The 22116-nt window shown below is 40.1% G+C and overlaps 2 protein-coding genes across 2 annotated transcripts; one reads left to right on the forward strand and one right to left on the reverse strand.

Annotated features, from left to right (window-relative positions):
- The first annotated feature begins 8008 nt into the window (after positions 1-8008).
- LOC119783285 (keratin, type I cytoskeletal 13-like) lies at positions 8009-9983 on the forward strand. Its single transcript, XM_038284723.1, has 7 exons — positions 8009-8484; positions 8572-8654; positions 8736-8892; positions 8994-9155; positions 9239-9364; positions 9460-9677; positions 9768-9983. Exons 1-7 carry the CDS (start codon positions 8056-8058, stop codon positions 9865-9867), a joined length of 1275 nt encoding a protein of 424 aa, XP_038140651.1. The 5' UTR covers positions 8009-8055; the 3' UTR covers positions 9868-9983.
- A 9093-nt stretch (positions 9984-19076) lies between these two features.
- Positions 19077-21889, reverse strand: krt98 (keratin 98). The gene is made up of 8 exons (XM_038284724.1): positions 21482-21889; positions 21019-21101; positions 20734-20890; positions 20092-20253; positions 19883-20008; positions 19413-19633; positions 19311-19321; positions 19077-19226 (listed from the first exon to the last, which is right to left on the reverse strand). The coding sequence occupies exons 1-8, from the start codon at positions 21833-21835 to the stop codon at positions 19129-19131; spliced, it is 1212 nt and encodes a 403-aa protein (XP_038140652.1). The 5' UTR covers positions 21836-21889; the 3' UTR covers positions 19077-19128.
- Between the last annotated feature and the right edge of the window lie 227 nt (positions 21890-22116).

The following is a 22116-nucleotide window of genomic DNA, read 5'->3' on the forward strand; positions in this document are numbered from 1 at the left end:
GACAGTGTTTGCTACATGATCCACCAAAAATAGACTTTATGCCTATCTCTACAACAGCACCAACAGGTTAATGAGAATTTGAAAATAATATCCTCTATTTGCGACAGAGAATAAAATGGATCGATGTTGGAGTCTTTATAAACCCTCGGTAAATCCTTATTCCTGCTCTCTCACAGCTGGCTTGGCCTCTCCCCGTCTCCTGATATAAGTAATGCTATTAAGGGCACTAAGACAAGTAAAGATATATCTTGAATAATATACTTTTATGGTCTTATGTAATTGTTCTTTTAGATAGGTTGGAATTGTCCTCATAAATTACATTCCTTTGCCTCAAGTTTGTCTGCTTTTGTCAGCTACAGTTGATGAGTTTAACCTGTACTTTCCAGTGGTTCAGTTTCTTTTCACACAGATTTAGGGGAAAATAAACACCTGTAACAACAAACCACTTGAGAACATGGTTTGTAGTTTCCTGTGTCAATGTACTTGTCAGATGAGTTTGGAACCAGATGTAAATGATTGAATAAAATGCCATTTTTGGAACTATTGCAGTAGACAATATTGAGAATGTACTTTTGTTGTTAGGATTTTCCTGGACACAATTTCAGGTATAGTTACCTATGACTTATTTTGAGAAAACTTAAAGACATTCAACTTCTGCTTAGTTTGCTGACTCTACTGTGTCCTATATTGCAACACAAATTTGCTACAGAAATGTGCTATGGCTTAAATGGTACACCTTGTAGGTGACTCAGTTTGTGGTGCAATAACTCTTACAACACAAGGCAAGGCAGGGCAGGGCAAATTTATTTATATAGCACATTTCAGTAGCATGACAATTCAAAGTGCTGTATATGGGAAGAAAAAAAAACAGCATTATACAAGTAGGTCAAGAGAATAGAAATTAATACTTAAATTAAGTTGATTATATTAAAAGACTAAATGATTAATAAAACATGGAATGGAAAATTGGACAGAAAATGTAATAATATATTTTTTAGATAGCACAGTCAAATGGTACTCTTGTCAAATCAATTTTTAATCTTGATTTACAGCAACTGATGGCTCCAGGAGTTTGTTTCAGATTAGAGGAGCATAAAATTGAAGAGCTGCTTCTCAATATTTAGTGCTGGTTCTTAGTAGGCAGCATAGACCTGAACCAAATACCTGAGAGGTCAGGGTGGTCTTTAGACTGACAGTATGTCTGTAATGCATTTTAGAACTAAGCCATTCAGTGATTCATAGACTAACAAGTTACAAAGAGCCACTTTAATGATTTTAGAACTGAGGTTATGTGCTTCCCTTTCTTGGTTTTAGTGAGGATGTGGATAGCAACATTCTGGATCAACTGCTGCTGTCTGAGCAACTTCTTAGACAGCTGTGATGACACCATTGCAGTAATCAATTCTACTACAGATGCATACAGGAGTTATCAAAGTGATAGAAGACCAAATTTGCTACTGTCTTTATGGGCCTCTGACAGGCCTGAGTCTATCAATACACCAAGATTTCAAGCCTGATTGAGGATTTAGCTATGAAATGAATGTATGTACAGACATCCCCCCCACCCCATCCCCTGTCCTTCATGGAGAATTAAACAGTTCCTCCAGCGCACATGACTTTTGCCCAGGAGTCTGGGTATTGAATCCTGCCTGGGTCCTCTGTTGTGCACCTTGCCGCATTCTGGCATTGCTGGCAGGACCCATGTTCAAAACTGTTCAAATGTGCACAGCTTCTTAAATGGGTGTGGCAGCCTTAGTGGAGCACAAGCATGTGCTTGTGAAAAGAGGGGGAGAGCTGTGACAGTGTGGTCCTGTAACTATGCCTCTGGCTGATCATGCCCTGGCTACTTAGCCTGGGGAATATCCGTTTGGCTGATTTGCCCTCTGTTGTGTACCTTGCATTACGAATATGTTGTACTGTTGAAACACAGATCTTTCAAGATCGAGGTTTGGGATGAGCCTGTAGTTCTGCAGAAGCAGCTTGTTTAGACAAACCGCTTTGAGACCCTCTTGAAGAGTTGAGTTTAACATTTTAGTTTTGGTCCACAACCTAAAGTGATTGTTTGCATCAACAAAAATAAACTGTCCCAAAGTGGACATGAACCAGAATTTTAGTTTAACTAGCTAAACATGTCCAAATTCAAAGTGCTTCCTCCTTGTCTAACAGTGTTGGAAGAGCCATTATAGAGGGAAGCACAATGGGAGTACAGTATTTTGTTTTGGGTTTTGGGTGAAGGTCTTCAAGAAACAAAATTTTTCCACTGCTTGATGGGGGTTATCTCTTTTCTTACCACAACACCACACAATTAAAGAGTTTAAAGGGGTCATAGAACGATTATATACTGTATTTGGTGCTGGTCCTTAAGGTCTCTGAATAGTGTGTGTAACATTGGTTGGGCTGAATATGGCATTTTTGCTGTTCTATGAGCCCTAATGGAAGCCTGGTTAAGAGCCTAAGAATGAAACAGGTTTTCTTCCTTTTATGGTAAGCTCATGAATATTTAGATGAGCTGTGCGCTGATTGGTTGATTTACAATGCGCTACTGAGCAAAGACACATCATAGTAACAAGCACTCACTCACTGAAACATGGAAATTGTTGATACGGTAGGGTGACCCGACGTCCTCCTTTTCTGCAGTATGTCTGGGATTTTGGTCGACTACAGTGCAGCACATTGTCCAAACACACCAGCCATTCGACCCTAGCAGTCAGCTTCAGGCTTGACCCGGGAACCCCGGTGGATGGGGGCAGGGAGCCAGTGCGAGACGGAGCAACTGAACCCTACCCGGCGACGGTAGCCTTGACACAGGCGGCCCCGTGCTTTACCCCCCTTGCTTACCGGTCCCCTGTCCCCCTCCTCCGGCTGAGGAAGGGTGGCTCATGGCTTTTTGCTCCGGTCCAACATGCCCTAGTTTATGTCAACTCGGAGCTTAGTTTGGATTCGCCCGTTTTATGGTGAAAGTAGAATTGTGAGATTTGCAGAGAAAGGAGATGTCGATGGGGTTTGAACTTCTCTGTACGTTCATTTCACCCACTGAACTATCATTTTTCATCTATGGCAATGTAAACTCGGTTTTGCATCCTATGACCCCTTTACGGGTGCCTCATGGGCTTTTGGTTTAAATAACAAACTTAATTGCTAATTGAGGCCAAAATAAGTTCTGTCAGATAGCTGGAACTTTCCAGATCTTTTAAATAAATGCAGCCTTTGCATGCAAGTGTGGCTAAGGTGTGGTCAGTCCCTACAGGGTATTGGAAGAAACTACTACAGGAAACAGGGCATCTAACAAAACACAAAGACAAGGGAGGACTTCAAAAAAATTACCTGACTGAGCTGTGAGTCATCTTGGCACTTGGTCCTTCCTTTTCAACAGATTTGAATGCTTTTTATATTTGGCATACACAGAGTGGATCCACACCCAGAGAAAAGCATGCTGGGAATATCTATCACGTTTCTGCACATTGCAGACATACTGTTCTTCTCTACAGTTTATTGAATGTGGGTTGTTTTGATAAACTAAGAAAGCCTTCTCAACTAATTTTGCATCATCCTTAGAGTTTGCAAGGCCGGAAATGTGTTAGAAGGAATTATGCATATTTTTTAACCGCAGCTGCATCTCTAACTTATGTGCGGTAATAACCCACTTAGCAAGTCAAAGATATATTATAACCTGTGGTGAGGTTTGGATTGTCTTAGCAAACGAAATGCTCATTACTGAATTCATTAAAAGGAGCGTGCAAATACCAAGCCTTTTAAAGTCTGTTCACACAGAAACCACAACCACACCTTGGTTTATCACCACACATACCATCGATCACTCGGCACTCAGAAAAATACAATACCTTCACAATGACTTTATAAAAGGTGAGTGTGCGCAGGATTCAACAGCATTAAAGTGAGAAAAATCTCTTACATAAAAGCAAAATAAACAAAACAGAAAGCAGGTGAATGAATGTATTAAGTTTTATATACGTGAGTATTTTCACCTGTTTGCTCTTGTGTAGTTCCACAAATCTAAGGGATTTAAAGGGTCCAAAAGAGTTCATGTTGTGTTGTGGGAAAGATTTGTACACTTTGTACCACTCTGGTGGTTTTTTTGGGTTGCAGTAATAATGTATTTTGATGATTAATTTTGTTACTTGTCTGAATGAATCTTTGATTAAAGAAGAAGATTGGACAAGATTTGAGAGGTAAATTGAATAATAACAAAGCTCAGCAGTCAATGGTTGGACATCAGGTCAGTTTGTTTATCTCTGTCTGGGGCATGAAACTACAGAAACATGTCTGTACATTGCATGCTAAAAATTCAATTTGTTTTTGTAACATTTTCTTTCCTACTGGCTGTTGATGTTTAAGTACTGGAATTTTGTACAGAGATGATGTCATTTCATCGATTTATAATGCCGTTTACTTACCTGAGGCAAAACCACAAACTGCAAAGGTTTTTAGAACAACAGAGCCATGAGCTATCCTCTTTCATTCGTTTGTGCAGGTTACATCATGCAAAAAAATGTCTTAAAGAGTGAATGTACTGTCCTGAAATGACATGTCAACAATTTCTGTTTCTGAAAGTAGGCTTGGCTTTTTGAAACTATTCAGGATCATTTCAATTACAGACATTAAATGGATTAAAGATAGTGCTCTTGAACATGCATTTTATATGAGAATGTATTTATGTGGAATTGATATGTTGTTGGTCTTGGTCAAACTTTATGTTTTTTTTTAGTTATAAGTTTATAAAATTGTTTTTCATGTAGCTTTAATACTTTTAACTGGGTTGTATTACATTTGAAATCCTTCTCCTATTGGGCACAGATTTAGCTTTATCACAAACCTAGTATCCTTGCAAAGAGATGCCAATATAAATAGGAAAGCATGTTATGAATATTCTAGAACTACAGACAGTTTACAGTGAACAGGCAGGGATGGCCTGCAGACATGCTTGTTTCCAAATGGCTGCTGCAGGGGACCTTCAGTTGCTTAAAATTGAGTAACAAGATAGTTCTTCTTCTTCTCATCAATGCCAAACACTAAAGCCTGTCTTTGCATGTCTTATAGCTGCTCTAAAACATTTCTTGTATGTCTTAAATGTGCAACACAGTGAAAGATACATTGGGTGATAATTCACTGCCTGAGGAGAAACAACCTTTGAAACATCTCAGTCAGGCCAGATCAACACTGAATTTTACTATGCACATTTTACTACTTACTCATTCATGTTTTTATCATATAAATTGATATGAATTATACTATTGCTGTCTATTTTCAGAAGACTAGAAGTTTTCCATCCTGTGACTGGTTTGGGGTGTGCTGAGATGAACTGCTGGATACTTGCACCAGCTCCCCTAAAAGGAATATAGGGGAACAGAAAATTAATATAAATTTACTTTCTAAATTAAGAATATGCACAAAACAACTAAGAGGCACAGGTAAATATTGCTTAAAAAGGTAATGATATTACATCAGGTTGGAAATAAAATTGGATATCAATCTAGAACTACACAAGACAGAAAAAAGTAATACTAAAGTCTGAAGTTAAAATGTCATTTAAAAACATGCATTTATGTAAGGATTTAGCTTGTGAGGAGGAGAAGTTTGGAGACGTACTGTCTAAGAAACGTAACTTGGAAGGCTTAATACATTTGCACCCCATTGATGGATTTAAAAGCTAATGTTTCCACCGTAGTAGGAAATTAAACCTATATGTATGTTGTATTATTGTTGCCGTTCTGAAAACCGCTGATACTTGGATTTTTCCACCCGAATTTTGATGAATAATCCTGGCAATTAACTTACACTCTCAGAGAGGAAAGGCCTTCTTGTCATCACCTTAACTCTAAGCTCCCCCACATATTTTCTATCAATATAAGTCAGGATTCTGTCTCAGTCTCTAAAATACCTTAATATTACTTCCACTTAGGAGAAACATCTATACACCCATCGTTTGGGATGACTTTCTATGTCCACCAGGAGGCTGGGCAATACTCAGACTATTGCCCTCCTACATCTGTAATTTAATCACACAGAGATATGTTGACGCCTACTCTTTATTTGTTGCTTTCTGTTCCATTTGCTCAAACAGAACTTGGAAAAATGGCTTTTATTTATTCTGCTCCATCAAATGAAAAACTCTTCAAAAAAGACTGGAAATTAATATGATTTATTACACTGAACACTTTTAAGACAAGGCAAACAGCACTTGAGATGACCTCCTTAAACTGCAAATGTTATGGTTGTGATATAACTTTTGCTGCCTTTGGCCCAGGGCCTCCTTAAAAACAGATCTCACAGAGCCACAAAAGACAAACCACCACACTTGCTCAAAAATAATGCCTAAAGTGCAATATAGAAAGATTGCTAAACCATCCATTTTTTTAAACTGGGGTAGGAAGCTGAGAAAACCAATGCACGGGCAGACAATAGAAACTGTGCAGAATAACACCTTGATGGAATTCAAACTCAGAACATCTTTGCTGCAAGGCATTAGTGCTACCAATGGCTGCAGCCCTAGGAGACAATTGATGGTATATTAAAAACATAACATGAAAGATTTATCTGGCCAATATATGAATAATTCTGAGCCTTTCTGTATTTCCAGCTAATGTTTGAAAACAGTTTTAAATCTATCAAGAGCCACATTATATCACTTGGTGAAATATTGTAGTGCTGTTAAGTTGTTGTTTAAGGACATCTGTGTGGTGATGTCACTATTTCTCCTCTCTGGTGTCTTTATTAGACCAGAGTTTTATATGTGTAATTATTTACAGGTTATACCAAAGTGGCTTTAAGGGGCTTAACTTTACTTTTGCCAAAGCATTTATGTTGTTGCAAAATATACCGCGATGCAGGACAATTTGCTGTGCAGGAATGTATATATAAGTATGCCATGCTTTATTGGTCTGAAATCCTGTTGTGTCTTCCCTGCAATATAACTGCACACTCGTACTGCTCAGTGTCCCTGACATCTGTTTCCTGTTTAGCAGAGAGGAGTCGAGTGTGGAACCTTAAAATCAGAAGCAGCAGCTAAAAAGAAAGTGTGTGTATGCACATTTAGCAACAGACATCTGTTAAATGGAGGCAATGAAAAATATAAAACATAAAAACAAAAACATATATTGGTGACAAACCTGTTACCTTTTCTGTCATTAATTCCGAACTAGAGTGAAATAGTTATTGGTGATACCTTTTCAAACTCTTACCTTTTTGAAACTTGAATAATCATTTCCAAAGGTTTTATGTGACACGCTTAAGCCAACACTTCTGGAGGGGGCATTCTGAAAGAGCGCAGGATGGAAAGAAGCAAACAGGCAAGAGCTTGTTCTCTTTCAGCTTATGTACATGCCAGGATTTAACTCTGCAGTCGGCTCTGTGCTAAGCCAAGTGGTTAATGGAGCCAAAAAGAGATGTAAGAAGAAAAAATGACTTCAGGCTGTTGCTAAACAAAAGGACTGAAAAATAAGATTTGCACAAGATTTTGAAGGAAAGTTTCTTTTTTAGCAGTTGGAAAATCTGTCATATAAAGTCCACCTCATCCATCTTTGTGTTTGTTCTGATTGTTGTCTTGGTAACGAAACAGGTTAGGTTGGCTATGGGTGACCCGCATAACTATGGCAGTAAATCAAAAGAGGTGACTTAACCTGAGATAATCTTGGCAGGATTTAAAGCCTGTCCGAGGTGAAACTGAACAAACAGTAATGGGTGCGGCTGTTCTACTCAGCCTGTTTCAGATACAATAAGGTTTTCACAGAAACATTGTTTTTTTTTTAGAAAAACAGCACAAGTTTATGTTGTGTGCTTGTTTGCAATTTTACCACAGGGATTGAAGAAAATATAATTTTTGCTCTCCTACGAAGTTACTTAAAGAGACTGAAGTCAGTGTTTTTGAAGGGTGGGACTCTGCACCCATTTTAGATCATGTTCACCTCAGGCATTCTGCATCGCTCCGCCCACACTGGTAGCAGCTGTGTGCAGCATAAAAAGAGGGGGGCAGCAGAGCTGTACATCTCAGCCATCTCTTCACTCCAAAGCAGGCAGACCTACTGAGCAGCTCCAACAATGAGCAACCTATCAAGAATCAGCATGTCCAGCTCTTACTCAGGGAGAAACCTTGGTGGTGGAAGCCTGGGCGGAGGCCGGGCACAAAGGCAGTATGCCTCTAGTGTTTATGGTGGTGCAGGTGGAAGCGGATCAAGGATCTCTGTTTCCACCTCTGGGTTTGGTGCTGGAGGTGGAAGTTATGGAATGGGAGGGGGTGCAGGTTTTGGGGCTGGTGGAGGAGTGGACCTCCACGTTGGAGCGAACGAGAAAGCCACCATGCAGAACTTGAACGATCGTCTGGCCTCTTATCTTGAGAAGGTGCGCAAACTGGAGAGTGCCAATGCTGAGCTGGAGCTGAAGATCCGACAGTACTTGGAAAGCAAAACCGGCCCTTCTGCCCGGGACTACTCAGCATACTACGCTACCATTGCCGACCTCCAGGGAAAGGTGAGTTGCTATTTTCCATGCATGCATTGGAAAAACACTGTGTGATTCCTTGCAGTCAATGTTGAGAGCTGCATCTTCTTCCTACAGATCCAGGATGCTATTTCTGTTAATGGAGGCATCTTCTTGGCCCAGGAGAATGCAAAGTTGGCAGCAGATGACTTTAAAACCAAGTAAGAGGGGTTTAATACTTGATATGCTCATTCACTTGGAAGTAGCAAATCAATGATGAAACACTTTTTACTGCCCTACAGGTATGAAAATGAGCTTGGCATGCGCACATCAGTGGAGGCAGACATTGCGGAGTTGAAGAGAGTTCTGGATCAGCTGACATTATCCAGATCTGACTTGGAGATGCAGATAGAGGGTCTCAGGGAAGAACTGGTCTTCCTTAAGAAGAATCATTTAGAGGTGGGGAGAGAACAGTAAAGTTTAGATCCACAAGCTGTCTCAAATGTTTCATAAAATACAGAAAAACACAACTAAACAAATCATGCCCTATTATTGTACAGGAAATGGAAGCTATGAGGAACCAGATGAGTGGTCAGATCAATGTAGAGGTGGATGCAAAACCGCAAGTAGACCTGTCCAAAATTATGGCTGAGATCCGTGAGCAGTATGAAGGTGTGACCGCAAAGAACCAGAGAGAACTCCAGTCCTGGTTCGACTCAAAGGTGAGACTTGGCTTTTTGTTGAAAAAGTTGTGTAAAAGTTTGATATGTTTTTCGTCTATGACATTTCAACACATCTGCTGCAGACGGAGGAACTTAACAAAGAGGTGGTCCAGCACACAGAAGTTCTGCAGACGTCTAAGTCAGAGATCTCTGAGCTCCGTCGCACATTACAAGGCCTGGAAATCGAGTTACAGTCACAACACAGCATGGTAAGTCATTTCATCTGGGCTGCACTTCTGTTCCCATACACAGAATGTTATTCTGCTGCATTTATGCATCCACCCCTTATCCCTCCTCTCCTCAGAAAGCGGGTCTGGAAGGCACTTTGGCTGAAACAGAGGCCCGGTACTCTATGAAACTCCAAGGGCTTCAGATGCAGGTGACATCTCTTGAGCAACAGCTAACCAATCTGCGTGCCAATATAGAATCACAAAGCCACGAGTATAAGATGCTGCTAGACATCAAGACACGATTGGAGATGGAGATTGCAGAATACAGGAGGCTGCTGGATGGAGAGGCCAGGTAATTTAACAAAGAAAAATACCTTTTCATCAATAAATATCTGATCATAGTGATATTCATTATTAACTCTGTATTTTTCTGTCTTTGCAGCATCGGGGGCTCAGAAAGCACCACAGTGAAAAAGGTCATTGTGGTCACAGAGGAGATTAAAGATGGCAAAGTGGTCTCCTCCTCCAAAACCTCCTCATAACTTGGGGCTTGCAGAAAACAAAAGGAGCAACTCCTGAAGAATATAAGTTACCATCTAGATCAACTTAACTCCCTTCATGTACCACTGCCCATGCAATAAACGCCTCTACGCCTTTATCTGTGTCTTCATAATGCTTGGTATTGTCATGTCAGAAGAAAAATATGCTTTCAGGAAACTGATGTTTAACTGGGGGTGCTGGTGTTTTAATAAATGAAAAAGAGAATAGAAAATAGAGAAGCAAAGAGAATAAAAAAAGTTTTAGGATCTGAGACAAAAAGAATAACGTATATAATGATTATGACAACCACCTCACAATATCACTCTCATGAGTTGATTCTGTCCTTCGTGTGAATTATTTTTGATCAATATAGGAAAATAATCATTTGACTCACAGTAAAGCTTGGAGTTTTAGTAAAAGTGAATGCTGTAACATAAACAAAAAATACTACTATTATTAAATAGTAATACTACTAAAAGTAAAAAATTATAACACAGTCATCCCTCTCATAATTCATAAAACTGATAATTAGTAATCTTTGTTCCTTTAGCGTGCATTTTCATCTTTTTATGACTCTAGGATTAAAGGAATATTAAAAGTAATATAAATATCTGTCTATCTATTGAAAATGAAATAAAAACAGTTCTTGTCTTTAGTTTTCAGTAATAAGTTATAAGAGACCATCAACTTTTTCAAAGTTATGCATGAACAAAAATTCAACTAGATATTCGTTAAAAAGAAAATAAATAAAATAATATAGGGCTAGGTCAAGCTTCTATAAGGCCTTAAGAACAATTAGATTTTCGGCTCCTCTTCCTCTTAGGTTCTCTGCACTACTATAAGTGTGTCGCCATAGATTTAGTGGAATGTGGGAGAGGAGGCAAATTTGAAGTTGTAAAACTCGTCTGCTTAAAGGTGCAGTGGGAGATCTTGCAAAAAAGCTACACAACCATGCCTCTCCCTTTGGACCCCTCGAAACCACACCTTTATAACACATGAATGTGCATGCTGTCTGCTGCACATCTACAGCAACAGGAGCAGCTGCTGGCAGGGAGACGGGAACCACTGTTGATGCAGAGCGCTATGATTACTCCTCTGAAATAGTTTATTAACGCCTAAATTAGGTTAAAATGCAGAAATCTTCTGGCAAAACATGTTTGCTTTTATTATACTGGTGCCTGCAGTTTGGATTATGGACATGGCCTTTCAGCCACTGCGGCAAACTGCAAAGAGGAATGTGATTTATAGGTGTACGGGGGTCTGATCGGCTCCGACAGAAATAGTATTTGAAGGCAGGATGGTATTCTGGATGAACTGACTGCACTGACAATGTTTTCAGGTCGACTTTCTCCCTTCAAAATAGATTCAAACTACTTTTTACCCACTGATCACAGCAAATATAGCTGCTATCGTTACAGGCAAAGAAAGGATAGGGTAACTCCGCCTGACCAGCCAGAGCAACAAATATGCTTCAGCCTCACGTCAGACTAAACTTGTACAATTTTCTAAAATGAAGCAGCACGCTCTTGCTACTTTAGGTGCGATGACCAGACGTCCTCTTTTTCCTGGGGACCGAGCGACCGAACCTGCTTGGGGGCACCGGTGTCGAGGCTACCGTCACCGGATCGGGTTTGGTCGCTCTGTCCCCAGCTCTGGAGCTGACGGCTCGGTTCTGCTGCACTGTAGTCAACCAAAATCCCTGACGATTTTGAAATCCCCTCGGACCGAACCCGAACCGGTGAAGGTCGGGTTCGGTCCGACCTTCCCCCGCTTGCCTTACCTGGCAGACGGTGGAAGGTCTACCGTCACCAGGTCGGGTTGGTCACTCTATCCCCTGCCACCGGTGTTCCCGGTCCGGGCCAGTCAGCAGCCCCAGCTGCCTCCTTTTCAGAAACCCAAATCTGGTCACCATAGGTGTGAATGTTGCATAACAATGGCTAGCTTTCAGCCATGGCATCCTGCCAAAGCATTGGCGGGTTGATTCATTCCTGTGTCGGTGTACGCGCACAGGGGGGAGGGACAAGCAGATGAGCATGACTGACGTGTCAGGAACCAATCGTGTACAACGGACCGGCTCTTGTTATTGGTTCAGGTTATTAATTGATTTCTCTCTGTAGCTTTTCATTTAGTTTCACTTCCAGACCTTCTATTTCACTGCTTATTAAGCGGCTGTGGGGAGATCTTTAAAACACATGGTAAAAAATGTGTTTATTTTCCTACTGCCCCTTTAACTTCTTTCCTTAACCGAGCCACTTGTGGTGCTAGCTTACCTTTACCTTTTCTACATAGAAACTTTTATGGACTGCTCCTATCAGTGTCAGCAACTCTTCTCTGGAACAGGGGAGACTGAACGGTAGTAGTCGAATCTAAACATTACGCATTCTATTTTCAAATGTCGAAACACAAGAAATTACTCCAACAGACTGAAAATAGCTGTAGTGAGCACTCTAAAATAATAGACCCTGAACCCTTTTTTTATAGAACCATGGTGATAAAGGTCAGCTTCAATGACTGTCTGAAAACTTAGCTCACCACAGATATATGCCTGAGAGTGCACATGCGCAGAAAAAGATAGCTACCTGGAGGAGCACGTGGGATGGCCTTCTATACGTTTAAGTTTAACCTGCCCTCTGCATTGAGCAGACAGCTTTATGATCCACCCCTCCTTCCAATAAGGCTTAGAGACTTAGCCTTATTGGAAGGGATGTAGTTTTGCATGTTATTCACTTAGCACTCTACTTTATCACTGCTTGCTCCAATACACGGATGCTCAAGCCTCAATAATGATTTTCTCAAAAAGACTGACAGGTAGCGTTCTGCTGCTCCAGAGCTGAGTGGAGACTATGTCCTGATTAAAGCACAAAATACTAATGAAAATAATTGCATTTTAGTGCATAGTGCATATTTGATAGATTATTTTACAAAATTTACAGCAGAGGTTTAGCCTTCTGGGTATTCAATAAGAAATCGCCACTGACTTCTATGTTCATTCTGTTTCTCTGCTTCTTTCTCCAGGTGGCCTAGTGGTTAGGGCATAGAGCTTGAAATCGTGAGGTTCAGAGATCAAGCGCCACTCCCACAGACTGACTCTCACTCTCAACTGTGGCTGCATGCATGCTTGGTGTGAGGAATTGCCATAGAGTCAACAACAAAATGCAAGCAATTGTTAGAGATAGATGTAGGAAATGTTAACTGTGTACCCTGTTAGATTCTCTGCTTATTTCTGTTTCCTTTATATGAATACCATGTGGTCCGGGGAGGTCACAGTGATGCTGGAGGTTTGACAGGACCCAAATGCAGACTGAAGCTAAAGGGGTTTTCTTAAAGTTTAGTTCATCAGAAGCAAAAATCTAAAACATAAATCCACAAAAATAAAAAAAAATACTGAAGGCCAGGAATACTCAAAACAAGGTGGCAAAGAAAGACTTGAATGGAATCTAAGAAGGCATGGTTTTAGAATTAATAGAAGGAGATTACTTCCTCATAAACTTTTTTAACAATCTGACTGGATGATCTGATTGAACTGTCTCTGTAAAGTGTATTGAGATGACAAACTGAACTGAATTAAATTTAATTACACAGCTTTGCAATTGATCAATGAATTACTAACAAGTCTTTATGGGGCTACATCAATTGAATAATTAATTGCTTTTCCATTTCGATTTAAAACTAGAAAATATGCTTTCAATATTCAGAGTCTGAGTCAAACCTACTCTGGTGTGGTTGTTTGCAGAAACAATGTTTCATGTGCTGTCTCGCCCGTAGACAGCTTGAGATAGGCACCTGCAAGCTTTGCGACCTCGCATGGGAGAAGCGTGACAGAAAATGGATAGATGGATGGATGGATGGATGGATGTTTCATGTGCTGTCCTTTAAAAACGACTCTGCTTCTTGTTTAACTTGTCTGCTATTGTTTTTTCATACTGTGTGAAGAACTGCAGCCTTTGCTTGGCTTCATTCAGTGTATTAAGTCACAAAATCCCTCACTATCAATCATGCATATTGACATCATGTCTTTCTCTGTCATGTTACAATACTTTATGTAATGTCCTCCACTTAACTGGTGTCAAATACAAATTTCTTTGTTAAACAGTGGAAACATACAGTGCGCCTGAATAAACGCTTTTAAGATGGTAATTTAAGGAGCTTGTTCAGTGTTTACATTTCAAAACAGAGACCCATAATGTGCATTTTGCATATTTTTTCCTATTACAGTAAACAAAGAAAACAATGCATTCAATTTCTGTGAAACCTTTACCAATAGAGACACCTGCTGCACAAACATCAACTGGCTGCAGTTAAGGATGAGCAGCTGCTTCCTTTTCTGAATATCAACCATACTAAAGTAGACATTATCAGTTAATCAGATGAACCAAATTCTAATATCAGAATTAACTATAAAATTTGCATTCCTCCTTCTGAACAAATCATCTTTGCAGACACCTTCAGTCAGCAGTTATCTCCTTCAACTGAAGTGCCCCCTTTACCCAATTTTAACATGTTTTCTGAAACCTTGTTTATGTTTACTTTTTCAATTAGGCAAGTCAGCCAGACTGATACTGAGCATGTCATTGAGGGTCTCTCTTTGTGCTCGGCTGTTCCTAAGGATATTTATGTAAAATATATCAAGTATCATGTTCTCTAATTTCCATTCCTTTAAACCTTTTTTTTTCTCTACGTGTGCCTTATCAGTGCTAGTATGCTGCACACCTCCTATACATTAACAAAGGTGTTTGAGATTTATGACACCAACAATATGGAACAACATCAGCTACTAACGGCACTGTCAGTCATTAAAAATATCATCTTTAGTCAATTATTTAATCATTTGTCTAATATTGATAATCTCGTCTCTCAGTTTCAATTGGGATTTTGAAAAAAAAAAAATCAAGAAGCTCTTCACTACCAAAATTCACTAATGATATATTAATAAATTACTTACTGGAGCTTTATTCATTAACCCTACAAAGGCATTTGACATGGTTATTTGTTCTCCCCTGTTGGATAAAATACAACTGATTAATCTTGACAGGTCCTTCTTTTTTTGGTTTAATTTATATCTTTATCACTCAGATTTTAGTATTATAGATAGAAAGTGCCACAGGGTAATTCACTTGGTCACCGTCTTTCTTTATTGTTTTCCATCAACCTGACTCTTGCTTGCCCTGACGGTAATATTCAGTATTTGTAGTATTTGTGATACCATTATTTAGTGTTCAAAATCAAACCCGTTTCAACATGAATGTGACAGTACAATTAAGGCTTAAAGCCCATAGATTACTTCTAAATAAATAAAATTGAATTCATTTTTACTTTTGAAGAAAATAACTTTGCTTTCCTACACCTCTGTACTGTCATAAATAAAAAAATATCAGTCAGTTAATTATCTGACATCTACTAGTTTTCAACCACTTAATGTTTCTTATGTATACAGTTTGAAGATTTATTCTTTGATGAGAAAAAATTGATGCATTAGCTGGCTCACAGCAAACTACTGAAGATCCTTTTTGTAGTCCTACCTTGCTGCCACAGTATCATCTGCACTGTCTACATCATATAATTGGTATAAATATTTGCTTAAATATAAAGAGTTGAGGTATGAGTTTGCCCCTCCTGCAGACTGACTCAAATAAATACAATTTAGAATAAAAATAACGTATTTTTGTGCCTTAGATATCTGATATAAGTGCCACTTTAATACTATTATAAAAAATAAAAAAAATGGTGTTAATCAGTGTTTAGTTGCTATTGCAATCCAATAAAACTACTCTGGCTAGATGTAGACTGATAGGAAATAAAATGTAGAATATTTATCTAAAAATGTCCAGCTTATGGATTCAGTTCAAGCACAAATATTAGAGGGAATTTCAACAAAATAACCTTAAGGCTGGTCATGAGAAATAATGTATCAGGTGTAGTTAAAAACAACAAAAATAGCACATTTTGCACTGAGTACAATAAATGCCATAATTAAACTATATGACACTAGAATTTAATAATAAAAGCAATTCAATCTGAAAAACTCACACGAAGAGAAAAGACAATTAGAAGAAATTTATTGATACAATTACTTGGTCTTTGGCGCTCAGACCTCGGCAGGAAATATAGCGCTGCATTTGGATAAATATACATGAACAGGAGTAAAGAACAGGGCTGTTCCCCCCCAAAAAAATTGCTGGTTGAGGCTGATCCAACAGCATGCTCAGAAGGCAGAGACTGAATTAAAAGCTAAGAAATGTAGAGTAGAGTAACAGAAGAGATGAGCCGCAAAGGCTCACTAGAAGGCCGGTGCCGTGAAGGCTTACCAAAAGAGGGCCAGGACCAGTTGCTGCGAAGGACTACCAAAAGTTTGTGAAGGGATGGTGAGGTGAGGTGAGGGGAATGGTGATGGGATGAATGAGGGGATGATTGCTATGATGAATGATAGGATGAATGATAGAAGGGAGCCTGGTAAAACAACCATCTGGCATGACGAATTACAGGAGAGAGATGAGTGATAAGAATGGGTTATAAACACAACTGAAATAATCAAACATTCAGATCTGATGAAGGATGTGAATGAGTTTTGAAACCACCACCAGTATTTGTAGTTAGCTTACCCTTAAAGGCTGAGAGAACGTTGAGCAGTTCGGGTTGATGAATGCATGCTCAGGGCAGATGTATGAGGCATAAACTGATGAACGTCAGCCCCATTGCTGAGAAAAGTCAAGGAGATGCCACAGACCACTGTTGTGGCTGCTCCATTCTGAATGAATGGCCCGACAATGCAAGCTACAGCTAATGGTTAAACCTCACACAGCAGAGAATAAGAATTGATGAGGGGAGCAGGCCATGAACTGCAATCCAACTATTTGAAAGAACCCCCCCCCAAAACCTATAGGGCATGAAGCATGGCTGTAGACAGAATGATGTGAGAGTAGAAAAGATTGCCGATCGAATCGAGAAGCAGTCTAGACCAAAAAGAAAAGTCAGAAGGCAGTGAACCTAGACAAGGAGGAAGGAAATGCAATTAGCCAGATCAAGCAGCCTGGAAATGAAAGAGCAACGCTCGGGATGATGCGCAATGGCAAAATTGGCTGACCAAGCAAGGAGACACTGACACTTGAAATAACAATTAGGTGATGACTGTGGTGATAACTGCAATGATAGGCTGTGGCTGAACACTCTGGCCCACCACAACCAAAGATGAGCTCTACGTAGTGATGAGCTGAGGGTGGGAGCACAAAACACACGCACATGCAGCCACGATAAGCTGAGAAAGTGAGATGGGGAGGCGATAATCTAGGCTAGCCCGCAAGCCACGATGACCGAGGGACGAAACGAGCAGGCCGTGATTGTTATGTTTCAGTTGAGATATGTATACCATGATGTCCTAAGGGGTTTGGAGCGAAGCACCATTGTGATACGAACAGATGGATGGGTGTGGGTGCGATGCGCCTAGGGCAATGAGCTGACTGCGGCGGAAAAAGGGTGCCATGAAGTGCCCTCCGCAATGGGATAAAAGTGGGATTGGTCTGCTGCAATGGGTATCGGGTGCCATGAGTGCCCGCTGCAATGCCAGAAGGCGGCATAAAATGCCCGCCCCGAAGATGTAAGGTGCAATGAGGTGCCCACTGCGAAAGATGTAAGGCGTAATGAGGTGCCCGATGCAAAAGATGGAAAGAGCCATGAGGCGCCTGCTGCGATAATGGAAGGCGCCATGATGCGCCCGCTGTGATGATGGAAGGCACCATAATGCGCCTGTTGCGATGATGGGGGCACCATAATTGCATGCAGTGTTGAATAGAGGGCGCATGAGCGTCTGTAGTGATTGAAAAAGGGTGCCCAACAGATTTTGCTTGTGAAAGCAATCTTATTGTTATTGCCATATCGCAAGACAGGACACTGTTAAAAAAAAAAAAAGGAAAAGGGGGGCTCCATAAAGTGCCGCACAATAGAAAGCACCATAGCAGAAAAGAGTGCCAAGAGCGCCTGTTGCGATGGAAAGAGGGGCGCCATAAGCTCCGCCGCAATGGATGGAAGGCACCATGAACACCGGTAGTGATGGGAAAAAGGCGCCATAGGCACCTGCATGATGGATGGAGGGCACCATGAGCACCTGCAGCGATAGGAAAAAGGCACCATGAGCACCTGCGGCAATGGGAATAGGGTACCATAACTGCTCGCCGCGATTATAGAGGGCGTCATAACACCTGTAGCAATTAGAAAGGAATGCCAGAAAACGCTTGTTTGGATGGATGGTGGGTGCCTTAGGGTGCAAACCAAGATGAAATGCGGCGGGCACAATATTGAATGTGTCTAACGTGAAGCGGATTCAGATAGAAACTGCACTGAGGGAATGCCTGTGACTGTGCTGGCGTTGAGACATGCGGTTGATGTTGAAAATGACCCATGATTTAGCTTAAAAGATTTAAAAATGGAGAGTCTACAACAGGAATAATACATCTCAACCTCAACGCTCCAACGGTGAAGATAAGCTGATAGACTCTGTAAAGATCGCTGCTTAACCTATCATTTAGAGTGACAAGACATCCACTTGAAAATTCAACCCATCTATGCGGTGAAGTGAAGACTTTATTGAATGTACGTGATAAGCCATACCTAAAGAGCTTCTTTTTTTTTTCAATAAATAATATAGACACCACTTTTATCTGGCTGAAACAAATCCAAGATTTTAAAATTCTGGTGCTTTCACTGGAAAAGGGGCTTATCCATATATGTTTAGATATGTCCATTCACTGCTGTCACAAACCTTTCTTCACAATGGTGAATCATATGACCACACTGGGCTTGGTAGACAGCAGTCTTTAAGTCCCAGTAAGAGGTGGTCTATCAGATCTCCCTGACTTCCTCTTCCACTTTGGACAAATTACCATCTAAATTGTCACGTTCTAACTTGGATTTTAGCTGTAATAGGATTTGAACCTTTGTCTTTTATGTATTTGAAATGATGCTCTGATACCCATCAGTGCTAATATTAGCATTTACACTTCATATGGCGTTTAAACTCTCCTATCCCACATAAACCAGTGATCCCAAAATTGGGATTGGTAACAGAATTTACAACACACACGCTGAATTAAATCCCATGTAGGAACACTATTAAAAGATTTTTTTTTTCCCTAATTGGTATTAGATAGTGACAGTAATGTCAAAAAGAATACTTCTCTGCTGGAAGGATTGTATGTATATTACAAAACACACAGGAAAGTAAAATTTTACTGCAGAAACTTTATTGAATTTATTGAATCATTTTGATCTTTTTACTCCACTTGATCCACATCCACATCCACAGTCTTTGTGGAATTGACCACCTTTCCATCCACAACTGTCTCCTGCACAATGATAGTCTTTGTGATCACTGCAGAAAAAAAAGAATTTTGTAAATCAATTCTTTACATTAATAAAGATTGTGAACTATTTTCTAAGGAAATATTTTTTTTACCTTGTTTTGAGCTGCATTTGGAAGAGAGAGAGATTAAAATCATTACTTCATGCATAATTAATATTAATATGGTACAGTCATTGCACCTTCACAGGTTCCTACCTGTCGTCCTCTCCATCCAGCAACCTCCTGTACTCTACAATCTCTGCCTCCAGACGGGTCTTAAGGTCCAACAATGTGCTATACTTATTTTGCATTTCAGAGATATCTGTGTTAAGGTTTGACATCTGGGCTTCCAGGCCTGTGACCATGGCTTGGAGACCTGCTAGCTGGACTCCATAGCGTTCATTAGTCTCTTGCAGAGTTGCCTCCAGAGAAGATTTCTGTTGTATTAGGTGGAAATGATATAGAGATGCATTACTTATAGGTCTGATAGTCAGAAACAGCAATCAAAATGTGTGTCTGTATGATCATATCATCAAAGCATGACAAAATGTTTTAAACTGCATCACTGAAAAAAAAAAAAAAAACTTGACCTAATTCTGTTTTTTTATTAATTTCTGAAAGCTAAATTCACAATATTGTTGAAATGCACAGTTTAAAAAGAAATATGGATTAGGAATTTAACATACCATACTCAATTGGGACATACGCTCAATTTCAAGTCTCTGCAAGGTGCTTTTCAGTTCTTTAATCTCAAGGCGGGATGCCCCAAGGCTGGATGAATTGTCCTCTACAACCTTCTCCACCACCGTTATCTGGGCAGAAACACAATGTCAAATATTTATTGGATTCTAGTGAAGATTTGAAAAATTATAAGGATTTTAAGTTTGTGTCTCACCTTGCTCTGGTACCACTGGTCAAGTTCTCTACGATTCTTGGCAATAACTCCCTCATAGTGATCCCTGATCTCTGTCATGACCTGGTTCAGGTCTACAGAAGAAGGAGCATCAACTGCCACATCAACATTTCCTCCCATCTGAGTCCTCAGCAGACTAATTTCCTGAAAGAGATACAGCAATGGGGGGATTTAATGTGAATTAAATCCTGAAAATATAATGAATTTCTGTTTTTATAATTGCATAAAGTGTTGCTGCACTGTATTAATGCATCTTTGTGATTTATTTGCACCTGTGGTTGAGATATACAATATAGTGAGTGTTTGACCAACAACAAAAATTTGCTCAAGCAGGAGGAGAACAATGTGCAGAAATCATCATCTTTCATTGGCAACAACCTGAAACAATATCATTCTGTTTTATCGGGGGAAGGAACAGGTCATGTGTGTTTTATGATTAGTGTCAAACAGAAGTATGTGGCAGATTAGCAGCTTACTCAAAGTAAATTCCTACTGATGAAAGATTTTGAACTCGTGTATTTAATCAAGGCAGGAGCAATTCATCTCAGTCATGTTGTTTTATCTGCATGCCTTAAGTTGATGAAGTTGATTCTTTGTAATGGGCTGTTTTCTCTGCAGCCTTACCTCCTCGTGGTTCTTCTTCAACATAATGAGCTCTTCGTTTAGGGACTCGTACTGACTCTCTAGGTCCATTCTGACCAGATTAAAATCATCCAAGACCTTTCTTAGTCCAGCGATGTCCCCCTCTACAGCCTGCCTCATGGCTAGCTCATTCTCATACCTGAGAAGATTACATGGGGGAAGGCAGAGCGGGTCAGAGGCATTTCAGAGTCTCATTAGAAGCAGTTTGCAGTTACAGTAGGCCTCTGTTAATGCTGTGATGTATGTGTGAAATACTGCTACACTTACTTCATTTTAAAATCATCAGCAGCCAGTTTTGAATTGTCAATTTCCAAGTAGAGCTTAGTATTGAATGTGGTGGCACCCTGGATCTGAGGATAGCAAAGATTCAAATTCACCTGAGCTGACATGAAAATATACATGTAACATTTTGAATTTTTAAGTATGTGATAAAGGGTAGAAAGCACATAATGTTTTTTAAAGAACATAGTTTAATTGATAGATAAATTGTTATAAATCATGGGCACACACTGTCACTGTGAGCATCTACCCTCCCAGGAAGAAAGCAAAGTAATGTATGATAGTAATCAAAATAACTTTGCTGCATTACTTGAATGACACATAGAAATGCTAATGGCTCCAAAAATGTGGCGCCTTTACAAACACAAGGTGTAATTGGATTCCACACCATGAAAAGGTTTGGATGCTAATGCAGGCCTGAGATACAGCCTTTTAAGTCTTTTTCTCATACCTTATCCTGCAGGTCTGCGATGGTGGCCAAGTAGCCACTGTAATCACGGGTGATCACAGTTTTGCTGGAGTACCACTCTCTGATCTGCTTTTCCAGTTGTTCATTCTCCTTCTCCAGCTTGCGCACCTTCTCCAGGTAGGAGGCCAAACGGTCATTTAGGTTCTGAAGTGTGGCTTTCTCACTGGCATCGACATGGAGGTCAAGCCCATCAGTGGTATTGTAGCCTCCTGAATAGGGTAAGCAAGTAGTGTAGGGTGTGGAGATACGGATGTCACGACCTCCCGCACCACCGTAGACACTCATTGTCTTCTGGCTGACGGACCTCTGGCTGTAGGATCTGGAGGTAAAAGACATCTTGGAGAGTCTGGATCTGGATATGTCAGGAGGTCTGGAGATAAGTAAAAACCATCTATGGTTGTCCTTAATTATATAGCGGCCAACAGCAGCAGTGGGAGGGGCCTGACGTTTTAGATGAAAGGGTGGAATGCAGTTGGCAAATTACCCTGCACTCTTTTTATCACTTCATCAAGGGTGTGTTGACCAGGGGTAGGGGTTTTTTGCCCATTATCAAGTCAAACCTGTGATTCCACATTTTCTTGTTCTGTTAGGCCAGTCGGTACACTAATCTTTAAAAA

This window comes from Cyprinodon tularosa, unplaced genomic scaffold, assembly GCF_016077235.1.
Source record: "Cyprinodon tularosa strain WSP-4 unplaced genomic scaffold, ASM1607723v1 ctg201, whole genome shotgun sequence".
NCBI lineage: Eukaryota > Metazoa > Chordata > Actinopteri > Cyprinodontiformes > Cyprinodontidae > Cyprinodon > Cyprinodon tularosa.